The following is a 20,986-nucleotide window of genomic DNA, read 5'->3' as shown; positions in this document are numbered from 1 at the left end:
CACAGCTATAGACACGCTCCCTTTACAGCCAGCCGCCGACAGGTTGGATCATGGTTCATGCACGACCACATCGAGCTTTAGTGTGAGCAACCACAGCTTGTATTTTGGTCATATCTTAACACTGGACTGTAGGCCTACATAAAAGTGTTGTACCTTCACTGTCTTTGGGTTAAAAAAGAACTCCTTAAACTCAGTATCCGTCTAGTAGTCCAACCGAAAACTGTCAGCTGCTGCTGCTGCAGACGTTGTGCATCAACAGTCATTCAAAGCAGCGGTAGTAATCACACAACCAGACGGTGTAGAAAGTCCCGTCAGTTAAAAATAGTAATGCAGTTTTTAAATCCATGTTAAAATTGGCAGGATATAGAGCTGGTTAGCTTAAAAAAAGAAACTGACCAATGGTCACAAACAGTGTCAAATGTGATGTGTTCAGGTCGGCTCAGTAATATAGTTGATGCGTTCAAATGCAACAGAAAAAAATAACAATTGATATTTTGGTGAAAACTTGTTTTCCCAGTAATATAAAATGGATAGTAAAGATAGAATTATGACCTGTTTAATGTCCTATCTTGAACTATCATCATCTTATCAGCAATTAAAGCAATATTACAAGTTCTATTTCAAGGAGTCTCAAAAATGGTATCAATAGGTTTGACCGGTTAACCATGGACATCCCTTATATACATATAAAAGTAAATCATACATTGTATGTTTTTTTTTGTGTTATCCCAGTTATGTTTTTTTAATTGTTTTATTATTTAATATTACTTTTAATAGTTCCGGGACGTTGGAGCAATAACCTGGTGTTTTTACACTTCAGTCTGCACTGTGAATTTGGAGTAATGTTCAGTTTTTGAATAAAGATGCGGCAATTACAAATGTTTCATTTTTTTATCAGATTCATAGATTAATCGAAAAAATAATCAACCGATTAATCGATTATTAAAATAATCGTTAGTTGCAGCCCTAATTCTGATGAACACCGAAGCCTCATTTACGTATAAGTGGCCCCTTACAGAGACGTCTGGCCCTCCTGCGGTTCCCCCTCCTTATGGTTTCAGAAAGTTTATTCTGTAGGCTTGAACTTAGAAGTTTAAGTTAACTAATCCATACTCCTATCAAAATCAGACACTACCAGATGTATGATTATGACTGTACAGGCCACAGACAAATAAAATGGTATTGTTAACTATTACAAATGCAGGTTTTACTGTTTAAATTAAAATTGCTTTTACAGGGCTCATCTGTTAAACACAAGTGGTAAGTAATGGCAATTTAAGATCAGGTTAATAAACAAGGTGATGGATGGATTTTAATCAATGACCTCACTTCATATAACTGTAATGTGTAATATGTTACTTCATGTAACTATAATGTTTAATGTTTAACCCATTTGTACATAATGCTTGAATTACTGTATAGAATGTACTGTGGAGGAAGATAAGGGGGAACGGGGAGGGTTTAGTGTAGAGCATTGTGATTGGTCAAGGAAGTCACAGATTTTGGGGTTATCTCACAGAGCCCGGGCCGCACTTGGCAGTTCTTTGCAAACCCACTGGTTCTGTGAGTATTAGACCGTGGGTTTTATCCAGAAGAGTAAAAAATGGGCCTGTTATTTCAGTTCATCAAGGCAATTCTAGTTAGTCTATATGTGGTCTAACATCTGCTTCTTGAGACGTTGCCTTTGTGATGGCTTTGACCTCTAGCGTCCACACAGATGTCTCTCACCCACAACATGAAGCGTCTTAAAGCCCAGACCCAGAGCGCATGTGGTACCTCCTCTATGTGTACCTCCAGTAGCTGGCCCCAGTGTCCCAGTAGCTGGCCCCAGTGTCAAAGTAGCCCTTGTTGCTCACTGCTTCAGCCTTTCTAGGAGATGAACTATATGGATTGGGGGCTTCTCCTCTAATGAACCATCGGACCCCCACCTGCTGTTTTTATTGGTTATAGGCACGAGACTTTTAACAAGTGTGTTTCTGAAGTGCCCTTGAGCTTGACTCTTGAACTCTGAGCAGGTGGCAGTAAGCTGCGTTCCTTGAATGAGACGGTGAAAGATGAAAGAATAACCTTCATAACTTTAAATCAAACATATAAATAAGCACCAATCACAGCTTGTGCAGTTGATGTTTGAACACATTTTGCTCTTACTGTGTTTCATTTTTGGGAGAGGTATTCTTCGAATAACGGGTAAAACATAATTTTTCATATTTAAATTAACGTAGACCCCTAGAGACCTAGTAATTCCAGTAATTTAGTCTCTCTCCTACATCAAACACATTTATTACTGTTCCCAGTTTGTTAAAAAAAAAAAAAGATTCTTATCATGAATAATCGCCTTGCATTGCATGTCTCCTTTAGTGACATCAGTGAGCTGAGACGTGAGGGCCAATCAGAAGCAGCTCCCCGACTCTTCCTGCCCGCAGCAGTGTTGTCGTGTAATGAGGGCCAGACAGCTTGCTTGCAAACCTCGACGCAGTGAGAGGGATTTCCTCACACCAATAATAACCCGTCCTGCACTTTCAATATCAACCCACCATGCCTTTTCACTTTCAACCTCTGCAGTAGCAGTTTTTTTTCTTTCTATTTATTTGTTTAGGAAATTGACTGCTAGCTTTTACCAGTAAAAAGTACCTCAGCATTAAAGTAAGCTCCAGGAGAAGATTCTTAACGTGGACAGGTTGGTTCCAAAGGCCACTTTATGGACTAGATGGCCGCTAATGCCAGTGGCCCAACACTAGATAAAATGTTTACCAACATGTCAACAAGCTGTTTGTGATCCACATGTTTGTAATTAAACTTGAAAAATCTTGAAGCATGCATAATCTCTACGTAAATCAAATAACAGTTGGATAAGGTATTATCACATAACAGCACGCAAATGATAATTGTGACATTAGTTGCTGTTATATTGATATGCATTTCGAAAGTAGAAGTAGTCTTTTCAACAAAGGGGTTGTCAAAATAAAGATATTTGACCTGACACCAAAAACAGCTGAACAGGGCTGCATGCCCTGGTCAGCACACAGTCCCATGGTGGTCAATACTGAAGAGAACTAGGAACCAGTGCAGAAAGTCGCCATCAAGGCACATCCTAACAATGAAGCCCAATAGGGTGAGGGCTTCATGGAGTCTTAGTATTTCAACACCAACAAAATGTCACCACGGGATCAGGATGCTTTGGTTTCACCAAACAAGCCCGTGGTCACATTTATTAGTAGGCTATAGTTCGTGTGACTCTCTTATGCGGCCACATCGATCCCAACACACAGACAGCCAACAGACCATCTCAACCTGCTAGAGAAGATATGGAAATGGTGTGCACGTTTAGAAAATGATCCATGTCGTGACATTAGGATATGATCCAATGCCTCACATGTGTCATCATAATAACCTTTACCATGCACAGCGGGGGTATTGGCATGATCTATATATTTAAGTATGAACAAGGAGAATATTCACCGTGGTGGATGACATTCGTGATTACCTGTAAGGGGAACGAGGCGCTCTTGTTGCCCACGTAGCCCCGTACGACGTGGCTCTGGATGGACAGCACGCGGCACTCCATGGCGACCCGCAGCCAGGAGGGATGTGATGGTCCGTCCTCCCGATGTGATGACCCGTCGTCCCGATGTGATGACCCGTCCTCCCTATGTGATGATCCTCACTCCGCTAACCGAGGGAAGACTTAGAACCGACCCAGCCTGGACTGGTGGATGTCCCTCGCTCACCAGCTGACTCACCAGCTGTCTGTGACACGTAGGAAGGCGGTGGAAGATTGCCTTGTTGGTGCTCGTTTTGTTATGCGTGCGTGTCTGTTAGTAGCGCGCGAGCGCGCGTGTGGTCGTGCGTGCACACACGTACAATCGTATGTATTAGGTAGTTATACGTTAGTCATAAATACACGAGTGCATTAATCCACCAGGTCGTCCCGTCAGTGTCCTACCGAAGCTCAGCGGGTCGGTGAAGGGCACGAGCGGTTCTTCAGGCAGCGAGCGGCCACCTAACCGACGTGACGTCACTAGAGTGGAGGAAAACCAAGACGCATCATCATCAGCATTCATCAGCATCATCATCTCTGCGTCATCCATCATGTCGCTGCACGGGATACAGGAGGAGGAGAGCGGAGGACCACTTGTGGAAACACAACGATGAAGAGAAAGGCTACTTCAGCCATACCAATCATTCTATGCGGTCCCTATATATATTGTGTTGTGAATATTCCATTTTGCCTACTCAAGTGTGTGTTTGTGTCATCTCTTCAGTCGTGACTGTGGAGGGTTAACTGAGCTATCCATCTTAAGCAAAAGATCACGCCAGGCTGTGGTATGTGCTCACACTGTTAAGGGGCGTTGTCCGGCCCCGACGCGCAGCGGAGGGCCGGCGACCCCCTTCACAGTGGTATAATGAGCACATGCCACTGACTGAAGTGATCTATTGCTTTTATACAACGGTTACTGTTATGGCGAAACGAAAGTCATCGACACACTACATTTAAAAAGAAACCAAGAAAGTCAAAGTAGCCGTTTTCTTAAAGAATACAAGAAAGTAGTCCTTCCTGGCTGCCGCTATGCATCGACGGTCGCTATGCAACGCACTTTAGCGTCCCTCCGAGAGAAGGCTCCGATAGAGCGGTTCGCCGGCAATTTATCCTATGGAGCAGTTCACTCGCCGTGTGCCTAAGCGTTCGTTAGTCTCTCCATCGCCTTGCTCACTCCCGGAGTAACAACATTTACACCCTCTCCATCATCCAACACATGTTTTACTTTGTAACTGTTTCTACTTCCAGGCGCGGAGTGATATGCAAACCTTCACAAAATGATCGGGCGTCATAGCAGTTATGTATAATAATAATAATAATAATAATAATAATAATAATAATACATTTAATTTAGAGGCGCCTTTCAAGACACCCAAGGTCACCTTACAGAGCATATAGTCATCATACATTTTTTAAAAAAACAAGACATTGTGTAAAAATAAATAAACATAAGCAATAATAAATAAATAAAACAAAAACAAGACAAAACAAAACAAAAAAACAATCAAAACAGTGATCAGTTAGACGTTGTGTGCGAGTTTGAACAGGTGAGTTTTGAGTTGTGACTTGAAGGTTGTAATGGTGTCTGATTGTTTTATGTGTGGGGGGAGGGAGTTCCAGAGCCTGGGTGCTGAACAGCTGAATGACCGGGCACCCATTGTAGTGAGTCGTGATGTGGGGATACATAGTAGTCCAGCAGAGGTTGAGCGGAGGGAGCGGGAGGGAGTGTATTCTTGGAGGAGGTCGCAGAGATAACTGGGGGCTAGGTTGTGGAGAGCTTTGTAGGTGAGGAGTAGGGTTTTGTATTGGATACGGTAGTGTACTGGGAGCCAGTGAAGTTGAATGAGGACAGCGGTGATGTGGTCAGATGATTTGGTGCGGGTGAAGATCCGGGCGGCTGAGTTCTGAATGATCTGCAGTCTGTTGATGAGTTTGGTGGGGAGTCCGGTGAGGAGGGCGTTGCAGTAGTCTATGCGTGATGTGACAAATTAATGAACTAGGATTTCAGTGCTGGATTGGGTCAGTGATGGGCGGAGTCTGGCGATGTTGCGGAGGTGGAAGAATGCAGTCCGGGTGATGTTGTGAATATGGGGTGCGAATGAGAGGGTGTTGTCCAGGATGACGCCGAGGCTCTTGACTTTGGAGGAGAAGGGTACTGGGAATCCATCGATAATTATGAGTGGAGCTGGGGTGTGTTGTGATTTAGTGAGGGTGGATTTGGATCCGATGAGCAGGGCCTCGGTCTTGTTTCCATTGAGTTTCAGGAAGTTCCTGCTCAACCAGCTCCGGATCTCTTCCAGGCACGTGATGAGGGAGGTGGGGGGGATGGCAGCGGTGGGTTTGGTGGAGATGTAGACCTCTGTGTCGTCAGCATAGCAGTGAAAATGGACCCCATGGTGACGGAGGAGTGTGCCCAGCGGGAGGAGGTAAGTGGTGAAGAGGAGTGGACCCAAGACTGACCCCTGGGGGACACCCAGTGAGACACCTGAACACCCAGACTTGTGGTTGCTTAGTTGAACAAATTGTTGACGGCCGGTGACGTAGGATGTAAACCAGGAGAGTGCAGCACCAGTGATCCCAATACCAGCTAGGCGGTATATGCTCATTATACAACAGTTGGGAACCAATCAGATCGCTGGATTTAGGTCCCCTGTTGTATAAATATATTTATACATAAAATATATATTATATATATATTATATTTAAAAATATATATTTATAAATACTTATACAACGGGGTGTATAAGTATACACCCCGTTGGGGGTGTGAATCTTTGGCTTCAGACGATTCGATTCGATTAACGATTCAGTAGTTGGCGATTCGATTCAAGGACAATTTTTTTTTTTGGAACGATTCAATTCGATTCTGTAAACCACGATTCAATTCAGTAACTTTGAACCAAAATTCTATATATGTGAAATAAACATGCAATAATGTGACACCCCTTTACTAAACATTGCCGTATTTTCCGCACTATAAGGCGCACCGGAGTAGCCTATAAGCCACAGCAGCTAAATTGAATGATGTGTACATATATAAGCCGCACTGGACTATAAGCCGCAGGTGTTTTAATGTTTAATTACCATTAGGGCTGGCCCGAATGCCATTTTTCTGGCTTTGAATACTCGTTGGTTTTTCCAAGCGAATATTCGAATACTCGTTCCAGAAAAAAACACCATCAAAAACAACATTAATAATCCCTATATACTCCCTGGAACCGATTTTGACAGTATCTGCATATTTTGTTGAATATTTAATAGCTTTTGAACGTTAATTAGTAGGCCTAAGTAGGTTGAAGTTCCTTAGTTTTTCCCCATGAAAGCGAACAGCTGTTGTCCCATTCCAAATCAGCTGTCCTCTGCCATCTCAGCCCTTACGGGAGCTTTTCAATTCATCCTGGAACGTGCATCTTTTCAGGGAATTTGTACAATAAATCCATAACAAATACTGAATATTGATTGTCTTATGTGTCCATATTATATCCATTATATTGTTCGGGTATTATATTGGACATTATATTGCCCAAGGCGCTCACGCTCTGCAGCAAGCCATTCACAGTTGATTGGCGCGGCGCTGTACAGCGAGCGTAAACAAACAACTAAGCTAAAGTTAGCATTTCGTGGGAGCGTGTCTATGTTCCCCGGGTCCTATGTTCCCGGGTCCTATGTTCCCCTCTTCGTATGAGACTGGGTAACATAGGACCCTTTTTTAAGGGTCCTATGTTCCCCGCTTTTCCCAAAAAGGGTCCTATGTTCCCCGATATGTATGTGACCAGGGAACATAGGACCCTTATTCAAAAAAAGGGTTCTATGTTCCCCGGTCTGTTACTTTTTCCGCCATTACTGCCAAATTCCGGCCGACATAACTACCATTGCATGTCGTTACCTTTTGTGGAAGAGGGAGAGACGTCGGAGAACCTGAAGCAGTCTATTCATACGCCGGTAAACAAACCCCGAGAAGCCCAATCCCTACGAGAGCTCCCCGCGCTACGGCCATCCGGAGGCGCACAGAGCTTTTGGCCGTGATATTATTATACAATTATATTATATAGGCCTACTATAATATAAAGAGCTCCGGGAGTCGCAAACGGCAACAATCAGTTTTTCCTCCATGCTGCAGTTCACCCCGGACTGCACTGCACTGAGTTGGCCGGTTGAAGGCTGATTGGCTGTTACGTTACACTTGTCACTCAGTGCCCACGCTGTTGAACGCCGATTGGCTGTCATCACGCGAATGTCGCGTCAAAGTTGAAATATTTTTAAAGATCAAAAAATGGGAAAAAAGGCGCGGCTTATAGTCCGAAAATTACGGTAATCATAATCGATTCATACGATTTAAAGCATTTATATCGATTATTGGTGAAGCCAAAACAATTCATTCTATTTATTTACTTTAGCAGATCGATTTAGTTGAATCGGTAGGACTGACAATCGATTCATCAATGCATCGCATGAATCGTTACACCCCTTGCGCGGTTCTCATTTACAAAACTGTGCGTGGGATCGTTACTAAAAGTGTATGCACGCCCAAAAGCCAAGTTTTGCGTGGGCCAAAAAATAATCAGACTTATAAAACCCTGCGTACGCAAACCTCTAAGCAATCTTTGCTTTATAAATCACAGAGTGCCTACAAGTGTGCGCAGCTGAATCAACTTCACGTTCCGCCCTGTACACGCCCCTTTTTAACCATAAATGGTCAATGCAAACAACCTCATGAATGCGATCTGCATATAAACCAGACTCAGATGCAAGCATTATGCCTTGTCGGAAAAAAGGACTGAGAAAAGCAAAAAAGCGAAATTTCACGGAGGTTGAAGTGGAGACACTTGTGGGTGAGGTGGAGGCCCGAAAGGTAGTTTTGTTCGGCGGTCACGGGATTGGGATCACTAACAATAAAAAGCTGAGTGAGTGTCAACATGTTGCTGCAGCACAGAACTCTGTCAGTGGCATGGAGCGCACAGTCCCAGAATTAAAAAAAAAGTGGTCTGACATAAAGGTACATATTTTTATTTACCAATAAATCGTTATGGTCCCTGAAGACTCTCTCCCTCCGAATCCTGCCATTTGCATGGTCCTCCAGCAGTGCCAGCAGTGCCATTGGTGCAGCATTACGCACGGGGCTCACCGCTGTATTTATAGGGTTACGGTAATAAGACTGACCTTTGATAATCAGTTTGTAATCACCCATGTAAAATGTTCTTGAACATAACCCCTTTTTAATGCCTGATTTGTCATGAAAAGCATCAAGAGGAACGGACAATAATATAACGATTGTGATGAGGAGTATGTGGCCTGGTTTTCCACACTTGGGATTTAATTGACATTTGATTATGTGTTTACAGTGTCACATAAAAAATATTATGTTATTGACACATGTTGGACAGATGCTTTATTCCATGCAGTTGCGCCGTCAGTGGACAGTATGGAGTGACAGGATTAAATATAGAGAATTTAGATTTAGATTTTAAGGAGATGTTTCTGGAGTTATAACTGAGAAATAACGCAGTTGACTTAAATTATTCTGATTACATAGAATTAACCCATGATACGGGTTGAAATTAAATTTATGAAGGGCGATGATAAAACATAATCGTTCTTCTCACTCTACATTTCTTCAGTCTGACTTCAGTTCACCACACCGTCTGTGTCGCCAATTCTCATTTTCCTCCAAACCATGCATACGCATGGGTCAGAGTTTGCTTAGGGCTGCGCACATTCTCCCGTCAAGTTAGAGTTTTATAGATCACAACCTTGGCGTGGAAAGTCACGTACGCCACTTTCAGCCCCGTTTTGTGCGTATGTGGTGAGACGCTGTGGCAGAGCCCTTTGTAATGATCAGGGCCGTCACAGCCAATGGCTTGCGTCTCCATCCCTTGGAACCTCGTCTCTGGTGCCGTCAGTCAACGAACGTGTGTGCTTGTTTTGATTTATTCGATTAGTATATCCCTGGGTGCAATTCCTAGGGTGGCGTTGTCGGCTAGCTTGTTTTTCCCGTAATGCCACATTTGGCGTTGTCGGCAGGATCGACTTTCTAAAACACCAGAGGCGCATGTTCCGATATTTATAGGTTGTCTTTACTGTGGTTGTACTTTACTTATATATTTTTTTTTCACTTCAGGCATTTGGATTGACCTTTCTCTCTGTGTCTGCGTGAGTGTATGTTGGCAAAAACAGCAGTTGTCTTGACCGTCGTAGCGGTATGCTGCTGTGCTCCTTTTACAGTGGACCAAAAACCTCGCTGGCACAGGTAAGTCATAGTTTAGCCATGAATATAGAAGAGCTACAAGAGCTTAGGGAATTGGTGGCACAGCTTAAAGCAGATAATGAGAGATTGAACCAAAGACCGAATCCAGCACTTTCGGGCGATGCCTTACGTGCTGAGCCTGGGGCCTCTGTGGCAGAGAATGGTGTTCGTCCCCCGTGATAGAAAGTGTCCCATGTTTAAAGGAAAGTCAGGGATTAAGGTAAATGAATGGATTGAAGAGGCAGAGGCATGCATGCGGGCACGTCACCTTTCTGTGAATGATCAAGCTTTCTTTCTGTTTGACCAGTTAGAAGGGGAGGCCAGAGACGAGATAAAGTATCGCCCGAGCACCGATAGAAATGATCCCAAAAAGATCAAAAGTATTCTCCGGGAATTGTACGGATGCTCTCAGTCGTATGTAGCCCTGCAAGAGGTTTTCTTTTCGAGGAAGCAGCAGGATGGTGAAACCTTGTTGGAGTTCTCTTTGGCTTTGATGAGTATTATGGATAGAGTTAAGCATCGTGCACCCGATGGTTTGGTGAACGCTGAGGTTTTGTTACGCGATCAATTCTCTGAGCATGTTATCGATGGTGCTTTGCGGAGGGAACTTAAGCAGCTTATAAGACGCCAGCCAACCATGACCATGCTAGAGCTCAGAGCAGAGGCTATCAGGTGGGAGCACGAGGGTATGCCGGGTGGCGCGAGGGGTCGCAGTCAATCTGTTCCATCCATACATGGTGTCCAGTATGCAGTGCATGGTGGTCATATGCCCGTTTCTAGCAGCTCCACAGAGGGGTCTGAACTATCAGAGCTAAAGGACATGTTGAGACGTCAACAAGAGCAGCTTAATCAACTGTCCCAGAGTGTTGCCACGTTACAGCGCCCTTATCAAAGGCCTCGTGGCAACCCCATTATATGCAGGCGGTGCCAACAGCCTGGCCATTTTGCCCAAGATTGTGACGGGCCAAGGGTTCCTCCTCGTGCCCAGGCCTTCTCGGCAAACCACCCTAGGAGCAATGGACAGTTTTCACCTCGTCCGTCGGCGGGAAACTAGCACCCACCGAACTGCAGAGCCAAAGTTCTGGTGGGGGGTTGCCTGGCTCGAGTAACGTGTCCGTCGGATCTAGCTTAATCTCATCATGTCCCCATTTAGATGTACTTATTGGTGGTGTCCCGGTACCATGCCTAATAGACACCGGGTCAATGGTGTCTACCGTCACCGAGACCTTCTTTTTGAATCACTTTGAGCCCTGGGGCTCTGACCGTCTACGCTCTTGTCAATGGCTACAGCTCCGGGCAGCCAATGGGCTGAGCATACCCTATGTCGGCTATTTAGAACTGGATGTTGAGCTTTGTGGAAAGTCCATAGCACAGTGCGGTGTTCTGGTTGTGAGAGACCCACCTGGGGGGATTGGCCTCCAGGCACCTGGTGTGCTCGGCATGAACATTTTGAACAAATGCTACCATGAGCTTTTTGGGCAGCATGGTCTTGCCCTCTTCGGACTGCCCTCTGTCTCTCAGGCTCATGGTGCTGATGCTGAGGCCCTACAGCGGTGTCATTTTGCAGAAACTCACCCCATTAGGCCAGGGAGGGTCAAAGTCCGTGAAGGCCGAGCCCATCGTATCCCGGGTGGCACTATGGTTATGGTAGCTGCTACATGTTCAGCACAGTTTTCCGACACCTCGGTATTGTTTGAGCCCACGGACAGAGGACTTCCTGCGGGCTTGTTGGCCTCGCCATCTCTGATCCGGGTGAGCCGTAGTACTAGCTATATACCGATAGTGAATGTGGGCACGGAAGATGTGTTACTGTATCCTCGCACCGATTTGGGTAGTTTGTGTTGTGTGCAAGTGGTGAGTTTGCCCGCAAGTGTCACCGAGGTAAACACTGTGACGGCCACTGTTGCCTCCCAGATGGTTACACCATCAGTACCATCCCAGATTGAGGAAATTGACCTCTCTGTCTTGGAGGCTTCAGACCAGGAAATGGTCCGGAATTTGCTACAGAGGTTCAGCGGAATCTTTGCCTCCCATGATGGGGACTTGGGTTGTACTAACCTCCTCTCTCATCAGATTCCACTAGTCGATGAGGCGCCAGTTCGACAACGATACAGGCGTATCCCCCCATCGGAATATGAGATGGCTAAGGCTCATATAAATTTATTGATGGAGGCACAAGTTATCACAGAGTTGCAGCCCATATGCGTCCCCTATAGTGTTGGCCCGAAAGAAGGATGGTAGTCTCCGCATGTGCGTTAACTACCGCCAACTAAATGCGAAGACACGCAAAGACGCTTTCCCTCTTCCTCGCATCGAGGAGTCCCTCGATGCATTGACAGGAGCCCACTGGTTCTCTACTATGGACCTAGCCAGCGGGTATCACCAGGTCCCTGTTGCGGTGGGTGATCGTGCCAAGACGGCCTTCTGTACACCTTTCGGCCTTTTTGAATGGCAGAGAATGCCATTCGGCCTTTGTAACGCACCAGCAACCTTTCAACGGTTGATGGAAAGGATTTTTGGGGACCAGCAATGTCAAACCTTGTTGTTGTACTTGGATGACATTGTGGTATTTCCTACTTCTGTTTCCCAACACCTGGAACGGTTGGAGCTTGTTCTGGGGCGTTTGCAGCATGAGGGCCTTAAGGCCAAGTTGAGCAAATGTGCATTTTTCAAACAGGAGGTTGGCTACCTCGGTCACGTCATTTCGAGTCAGGGGGTGGCGACAGACCCTAAAAAGTTTGAGGCACCGTCTCGGAGGTGCGTTCTTTCTTGGGGTTCGCCAGCTACTACCGCCGGTTTGTGGAGGGGTTTGCCAAGGTGGCGGCCCCCCTCCACAAGCTGGTGGCGGAGCTGGGTGGCACTAAATCAAAGCGAGGCCCGGGCCAAAGTTTGCTGTCCCTTTGGTCTGAAGAGTGCCAGCAAAGCTTTGATGCCCTAAAGGGAAGGCTGACCACGGCCCCTGTCCTTGCCTATGCTGATTTCAGCTTGCCATTTATCTTAGAAGTGGATGCGAGTTACAGCGGATTAGGGGCTGTTCTATCTCAGGAACAGGGAGGGAAGGTGCGCCCTATAGCTTATGCCAGCCGTGGTCTTAGGCCCACTGAGCGCAACATGTCCAACTACAGTTCCATGAAGTTGGAGTTCGTCGCGCTCAAGTGGGCCCTCACCGAAAAGTTTAGGGAGTATCTGTTGGGGCAACGCTGTATCATCTTTACGGACAACAATCCCCTAAGTCACCTGTCCACTGCAAAACTAGGAGCATTAGAGCAGCGCTGGGTTGCCCAGATGGCTCCATTCAACTACAAGGTCAAATATCGCTCCGGCAGACAGAACCGCAATGCGGACGCTCTGTCGAGGCAGAACCCCTCGGACCATCCTGTTTTGGGGGATTTGGCCCTGGGCACGACCCTTCCAACTGCCTTACAGCGGTGGTTACGGCGTTCCCTGATAACAAAACCTCCCATTTGCACTCTAGTCAGGAACAAGATCCCGTCTTCCAGGATGTTGTGCCACATTGGAGGCGAAGTGTTAAACCTGGGCCTGCTGAGAGACAGCGAATATCCAAGTCGGCATTGGTTCTCTTACGCCAGTGGGACCGACTAGTGGAAAGGGAAGGTGCTATGTACCGTAGGGTGTTTCGTTCAGACGGAGCAGAGGAATATTTCCAACTGTTGCTTCCTGCTAGTTTGAAGTCTGATGTTCTGACCCAGCTACATCAAGAGCATGGCCACCAGGGGGTGGAGCGCACCTTGGACTTGGCCCGTAAACGGTACTATTGGCCCGGGATGTCCTCCGATGTGGCTCGTTGGTGCCTTGAGTGCGAGCGATGTCAAACTGCAAAAGACACTAAACCCCCAGCACGTAGCTTCATGGGGCATCTGTTGGCCTCAAGGCCAAATGAGGTACTTGCTGTGGATTTCACGTCACTGGAACCGTCTCGGTCGGGTGTGGAAAATGTTCTAGTCATGACTGACGTGTTCAGTACGTTTTCGCTAGCCATCCCAACCCAGGACCAGCGTGCCTCCACCGTGGCAAGAGTGCTTGTCCATGAGTGGTTTTACAAGTTCGGTGTCCCTGCTCGCATCCATTCCGACCAAGGTCGTTGTTTTGAGGCAACTCTCATCCAACAACTTTGCCAGCTCTATGGTGTGGAGAAATCACGCACCACGCCCTACCATCCTGCCGGTAATGGCCAGTGTGAGCGGTTTAACCGCACCCTACATAACCTCCTCCGTACTCTGCCAGCATCTCGTAAAAATGATTGGGTTGCGTGCCTCCCACAGCTGCTCTTCTGTTATAATACCACCCCGCATTCAGCAACCGGTGAATCCCCTCACTTCCTGTTGTTCGGCCAGGAGCCACGCCTGCCGCTTGACTTTTTGCTGGGAACAGTACCCGACCCTGTAGCCGGGCGGTGCAGGATTGGATTGACGAACACCAAGCCAGGCTGCAAGTCGCCTTTCAGGGGGCTGAAGGCCGGCTTCGAGCTGCAGCCGGTAAACGGAAAGAGGCCTATGACCGTCAGGTTAAAGATCTACCACTGGGGGAGGGTGAGTTGGTCTACCTCCGTAACCTCAGGAGGAGGGGCTGCCACAAAATTCAGGACCTGTGGAGCCCAGTGGTATATGAGGTTATCAAAGTCCCCCCAGTAAATGGGGCAGTGTACACTATTGCTCCAGTGACTGATCGGAGCAAAGTCCGACAGGTACATCGTGGTCTCCTTAAAGCCCGGCTAGGGAGTGATGCACCGGTAGGCCTGCCTTACAAGTCCGCCAGTCGCTGAGACTGTTGTCGTGACGGAGGACGACATGGATGTTGATCTGGCGTTTTTGCCCCCGGCGTCACTGCTACATCCAGTAGCGACGCCTGTTGTTGCCCTGCCTGTCCGGGCCCCCAGGTGGTGCCTGCTGACCCCCCAACACCATCGGCTGGACCAAGGTCTACTGCGGTAAACACCAGTATCCCAGCCAGCCCCTCCCCTAGTCTAGAAACTCAAACTAGTACTAGCGGAGTGGTTCATACTGACGGTACACCCGTAGTACGGGTGGTAGAGAGTCTGGATCCGGTAGAGGTCAGTGTGCCAGTGCTATCGCCAGTGGTCCCGGAGTCGAGCATTGGTGGAGTGGCTCTACGCCAGACATGTAGAGCCATGGCAGGCCAACATTCTAACATTCACCATTTACCTCAGACAGCCGGCCAGATGGGGGTGTGCCCCAGTGGCCCTGTGTCGAGTCCAGTTGGTGCTGCTCTTCAAACCGAGGGTTCGAATGGGGCTGCCAACCGGCCTATCGTCGGGACGCCGACTGAAAATGTGGGGGTAGATTGTGGTGAGACGCAGGGGCAGAGCCCTTTGTAATGATCAGGGCCGTCACAGCCAATGGCTTGCGTCTCCATCCTATTTATTCTGAGGTAGCTTTTTGTGTCCTGGTAGGTATCCCTTATTTTATATCGCTATTGTTTTTAGAATTATGTTTAGCACTAACGGGGTGACCTGTATGCCTTCTAGGTACTGCCGATTGTGTCGTTGCCGACTGCTGTTTTTGCCACCCGTTGTTTACCACCAAAGCTGCCCAACTGTCCTGGGCTAGCCTGGAGGATAGCGGCGAAGACGCTAACGACCACTCCTTTTGAACGTGATCCGGCTGTCTGTTGACTTGTCCTTGTGTGTTTCCACCTGTCCGTGTCGCAACTAGTGTGTGTCAGTGTGTGTGTGTGTAGAGTGTTTGCGCGTGCGTGCGTGTTTGTCCTGGGGAAGTGTTTGGTTTAATTTGGGGGATTCTGTTTATGGCTTGTTTTGAGCCCTGCTTCTGTTAAGCCACTGGCAGGAGGCCTTTTTATAGCTGAGGATAAACAGTGGGCTATTGTGGGAGAAATTAACCATTACTTTTATATTAACTATGAGTATTATCAGGCCTATATACATCAGGTATAAACATTAATGGTGGAATGTAGAGAAACCACACCAGGACCCAGAGTAATGGCCTGATAAGGCGCCAAGGACTTTGGGGCCCAAGCTACTGACATCCTCCCATTTTTAGATTAACTACAGGAGATGAGCACATACGTAAAGGAATGTAAGGCTAACTTTCCGTGCCATGTATGACCATTTTGAACATTTACCAGGGCGATCATATTACATGCAAAACAGCTCAGTTGGAATGGATAAGAGAGAGCGGGATCGAAGCGCCAGTCAGTGTGTGTCTTTTGAAAAAACATACTCGGCTCTGTTGTGCCTGATTTGTGGGTAACAATAAAGTCTATGTCATTACTTTTTCCGGACTCCCCGATTCCTTTTGCGTATAGCTAGTTGAAGTGAATTAGATAAGTCGTTAATAGAAATTGCTACGACATATTGGCGTCACGAACAGGATTGACAAGAGGCAGCCCAGCTGCTGAGTGGCGGGACGGGGCGCGAGCGGATCACACAACCCCAGAGCTCATCTAATTCCCGGTAAGTTGGCTGACCATTAATTTAAACGGTTGTTTGATCTGTTCCTGTCCCGTCTGGACGCTTGGCAGCAGGTAAAGTGTCTCTTCAATTAAAGAACAAAAATTATAGACAAAGAGCGAGAGAGAAATGGGGGACCTCCGGAAGAGATTGACGTGTGCCCACACATAGCCATGAACTGTCTGTGGTTTTAAATAACCAAGACGCTTTGTGGTTCTAAATTGATACGGGTTGTTGTTATTGGTATTATTGGTTAAGTAGGCCTACTGTAAGTCCTGTGACTGTCTTGTGGAGGAACGAATTAGTGGAAAGTTCTACCAAGGACAGGGCCAGGAGGTCCGCAGGTCGAAAGAAACAGACCTGTAGGAATTTTTCTGACAGTATCCTATTTGGAGTTGAGTTGTCAGTTGGGAATGAATTCAGTGGTTTTTATTTGAGGAGCTTCCTTGGGATGCTGACTAGTAAATTTTCAATTCTCATCTTGGGGCAGTTGACCTGCAGATCCTGCACCAATGATGGTGAATTTCTAATTCCGATCTTGGCATTTTGAGAAAACAGGCTTCTCACACTTTTTGAATAGACAAGTCTCTTGGTCGCTTCAGGTGATTAGCTAATCCTAATCTTGGTGTTTTGAGAAGTTTCTTGTTTGTTCTTGATCTGGTCGACTGGTTATGTATTCAGCCATTATTTTAAAAGAATAGACTTGTTGTTTGACGTTCCGTTTGAATGAGTTTGACCCGCTAATCTTCCAATCATGCTGCAGTATTGGATCCAAAGAAAGGGCCAGTCTCCTAACTCTGATCTTGGTGCTGTGTGGCAATAGGTTCTTGTTTGAAATTCTGGTTGATTGATTATCCATCCGACCGTTCATGTTTTAATCAAAAGGCCAGTTTCTACGCTCGGTCAACCTTTTATTTGTAATTAATTACAAACCATTCGGAAATTTTTCAATATTAAAAATTTTATGAATCGGTTTATTGTCTGTATTTAAGTTAGGATTAAGTTACCTCGGAGATTTTTACGACCCGGTTTATTTTTTGTTGATTCTGTCATAAATAAATTAGGCGGACAGAGAATAGTTAATTTGTTTGAAGTAGTTGATAATCATAAACAAATTAGACGGATAGAGAATAGTTAATTTGTTGAAGTAATGAATAAATGTGTAAATCTTCTTTGACTTAAACATAATCGCGCTGACTCTAAACTGCAAAAGCTGGGAGAAGCAGAAAACGTGGACGAGCATAAGCACGGAGAAAACAGCGGGGACGAGCAAAGCAGGGACTTGCAGCAGGGATAAAAAATAGCATAGCTCAAGCAAGGGGCCACATTCCAATCTTCGGGAGAGAGAGAAGCGCCGGGGAAGAGTGCACATTTGTAGCCTTAGAAATAATAAAATATTTAAACTAACTAGTAGAATAAACTCAAATAAATTGTATTAATAAATAGCGTGTTTAAATAAATAAATAAATAAACAAATAAATAATTACAAAAATAATTTAAATGGCACCAACAGCGGTAGAGATTTTGAGTAAAAACAATCCATTACTCAGAGATGAGATAACAAAGATCTCTGAGAAATGGGAGAAAAGAACAGCTAAAACAGGCACAATATGGCCCATGGGAGGGACTTTTGATCCCATAGTGTGTAGGGACATGGAGGTAGTATTAAGGAACTACAAACCTAACAAAAGTGAAAAAAAGGCCTTAGAGAAGAGGAACAGGGAAAAGTCAGTGTTGGCTTTTTTTGAAGAGGAAGGAGAGAGATGGCGCACATTACATCGAGGGGCCAGAGAAAAAATTACAAAGGAAGAAGAGGCTCAACCTTTGCCTCGGAAGCTTGAGCCACCGCCGTACAAGCCGTCAAAAATGTATCCACTGTTAAAAGGCATGGTAGCAATTAAAGAGGAAGTCACACTAGATGGAGAAGATAAGCAATGTAACACACAGGGAAGGAGGGGCGCACCCATACACATGGACTGTTATGAGGGGATTAGAAATGCAGGAGAAGAGTGTGACGATACTGAAACTAGTTCTAGTGAAAGCAAGGATGGAGATGAGAATAGTGATAATGAACCCTGCATAACTGCTTGCAGTTCTAGTTAGGGGTCCAAGCCAACAGGTTGGATCCCTATTGTTTTTGTAAGGATTTTTTTTATTTTTTTTTTATACTTCCTACCAAGAAAGTGGTACTTCAGCCCAAACCGTAAATGGTGCACACACGCCAATTACATGACTAGATCCAGGTACGTGAAGACTATGCAGACGACAAAATCCAAACATGCCGGCCACTAGGTGGCGCTATACCAAGGAATACGCGTTTGGGGCTATAACTCCCACACCGAACCTCCCACAGTCCAAAACGCTAGACACACAGATTCACTGAAGTCTGCTGCATCTTTTGGCATAGGCCACGCCCATTTGCGTCCATAATTTTTTTCGGCAAAATCGCGAAAACCGCAAAACTGTATTTTCGCTACTCCTCCCACATTTCTTGACCAATCGACACCAAACTTTGCACACGACATCTTCAGACGCACGCGCAAAGAAATCGTCGGACAGTTTTTTGATCCGACCTTCGACGACGAAACGGTAGCGTTTTGAATATTGGCTTATTAGCTAAATTAGGCGTGGAAAATCAAAAATCCAAAGAAATCCAAAATTAGACATCGAACGAGTCCAAATTTTACACACATGTTGGTGCTAACCTTAATGTCGTTCAATAAAAAATGGGGTCCACAGCCCAAACCGTAAATGGTGCCGACACGCCAATTGCATGACTAGATCCAGGTCCCTGAGTTCTAAGCAGACGACCAAATCCAGACACGCCGGCCACTAGGTGGCGCTATACCAAAGGAAGACGCGTTTGGGGCCATAACTCCCACACCGAACCTCCCACAGTCAAAAACCTGTACCCACATATTCACTGGAGTCTGCTGCATCTTTTGGCATAGGCCACGCCCATTTGCGTCTATAATTTTTTTTTTCGCAAAATCTCAAAAAACGTGAAACTGCATTTTCGCTACTCCTCCCACATTTCTTGACCAATCAACACCAAACTTTGCACATGACATCTTCAGACGCACACGCAAATAAATCCTACATTACTTTTTTGATCCGACCTTCGACGACGAAACGGTAGCGTTTTGAATACTTGTTTATTAGCTATGTTTTACGTCGAACAGCAAAAATTCAACAAATACCAAAATTAGACATCGGATCAAGTCCAAATTTTTGACACATGTCGATGCTACCCATAATGGCGTTCGACAAAAAATTCGGAAAATTTCGCCATAAGGGGGCGCAATAAACGAGGAAATTGTATATATTCTAATTTGCCAGAGGAATGTTCTTCAAACTCAAGGGAAACCATCAAGGGGCAATCCCGAGTCTATATAGGAAATATGGCCAAGAATTATTAATGTGGGCGGGAGTTATTTGGAAAAGGAAAATTGTCTTTGGCAAATTTCGCCACAAGGGGGTGCAAAAAAACGACGAAATAATGTATCTCCTAATTGGCCAATGGAATGTTATGAAAACGCGTTTTGGGCTATAACTCCCACACTGAACCTCCCACAGTCAAAACCTTTCTATCCACAGATTCACTGGAGTCAGTTGCATCTTTTGGCATAGGCCACGCCTATTTGTTTTGAACACATGCTTCGCGTTGTGCCGGCGAAATGCACATTTCTTGGACCCCTGCATAACTGCTTGCAGTTCCACAGCCCAAACCGTAAATGGTGCCGACACGCCAATTGCATGACTAGATCCAGGTCCGTGAACACTACGCAGACCACAAAATCCAGACACGCCGGCCACTAGGTGGCGCTAAACCAAGGGAATACGCGTTTGGGGCTATAACTCCCACACTGAACCTCCCACAGTCAAAAACTTGTACCCACATATTCACTGGAGTCTGCTGCATCTTTTGGCATAGGCCACGCCCATTTGTGTCTATATTTTTTTTTCGCAAAATCGCGAAAACCGCTAAACTGTTTTTTCGCTACTCCTCCCACATTTCTTGGCCAATCGACACCAAACTTTGCACACGACATCGTCAGACGCACACACAAAAAAAAATTCAAACACTTTTTTGATCGACGAAACGGTAGCGTTTGGAATATTGGTATATTAGCTAAATTAGACGTGGAATATCAAAAATCCAAAGAAATCCAAAATTAGACATCGGATCGAGTCCAAATTTTACACACATGTTGGTGCTAACCTTACTGTCGTTCGATAAAAAAATCGGAAAAAATCGCCATTAGGGGGCGCAATAAACGAGGAAATTGTATATCTTCGACAAAATTTCGCAGCGAAAACGCTACACTGACTTCTCGCTACTCCTACCACAGTCAAATCCTTTGTATCCACAGGTTCAGGGTAGCGTTTTGAACACATGCTTCGCGTTGTGCCGGCGAAACGCACATTTCTTGTCGCGTTGTGCCGGCGAAATGCAGACTTCTTGGACCCCTGCATAACTGCTTGCAGTTCTAGTTAATAATGTCTTGGTAATTGCTGAACACAACCGTTAATGTCATTACAGGAAGATGATGGAGAACATTGTCTGCGGCATTCGAAAGGGAAGAGGAAAGGCCTATTGAGGTTAACACCTTTTAAAAATAACCTCTAAAAGTTGATGATAGCGTTGTACAATTTAAAACTGACAAAAAATCTTCTTTCTCTCAAACAGGATGAATTAGAATCCAATGAGAGGACATCCACTTCTAAATCACAGCTTACCTCTGTAAGATTCTCC

General features: G+C 45.7%; 1 protein-coding gene across 3 annotated transcripts in view; it reads right to left on the bottom strand.

Annotated features, from left to right (window-relative positions):
- pdxkb (pyridoxal (pyridoxine, vitamin B6) kinase b) overlaps positions 1-4,055 on the bottom strand; it is an 88,725-nt gene extending 84,670 nt beyond the window's left edge. For 2 of the 3 annotated variants that reach the window (XM_030379044.1, XM_030379047.1), the window contains exon 1: positions 3,485-4,009. In XM_030379044.1, the coding sequence (XP_030234904.1) occupies positions 3,485-3,565 (81 nt within the window). In that variant the 5' untranslated portion in view covers positions 3,566-4,009. Of the gene's footprint in view, positions 1-3,484 lie in introns of all 3 variants that reach the window. The other variant, XM_030379045.1, reaches the window with a different exon arrangement.
- Positions 4,056-20,986: the final 16,931 nt, after the last annotated feature.

This window comes from Gadus morhua, chromosome 15, assembly GCF_902167405.1.
Source record: "Gadus morhua chromosome 15, gadMor3.0, whole genome shotgun sequence".
Taxonomy (NCBI): domain Eukaryota; kingdom Metazoa; phylum Chordata; class Actinopteri; order Gadiformes; family Gadidae; genus Gadus; species Gadus morhua.
Note: the sequence above shows the minus strand (reverse complement) of the source record. Positions and strands in the feature narration are given on the sequence as shown.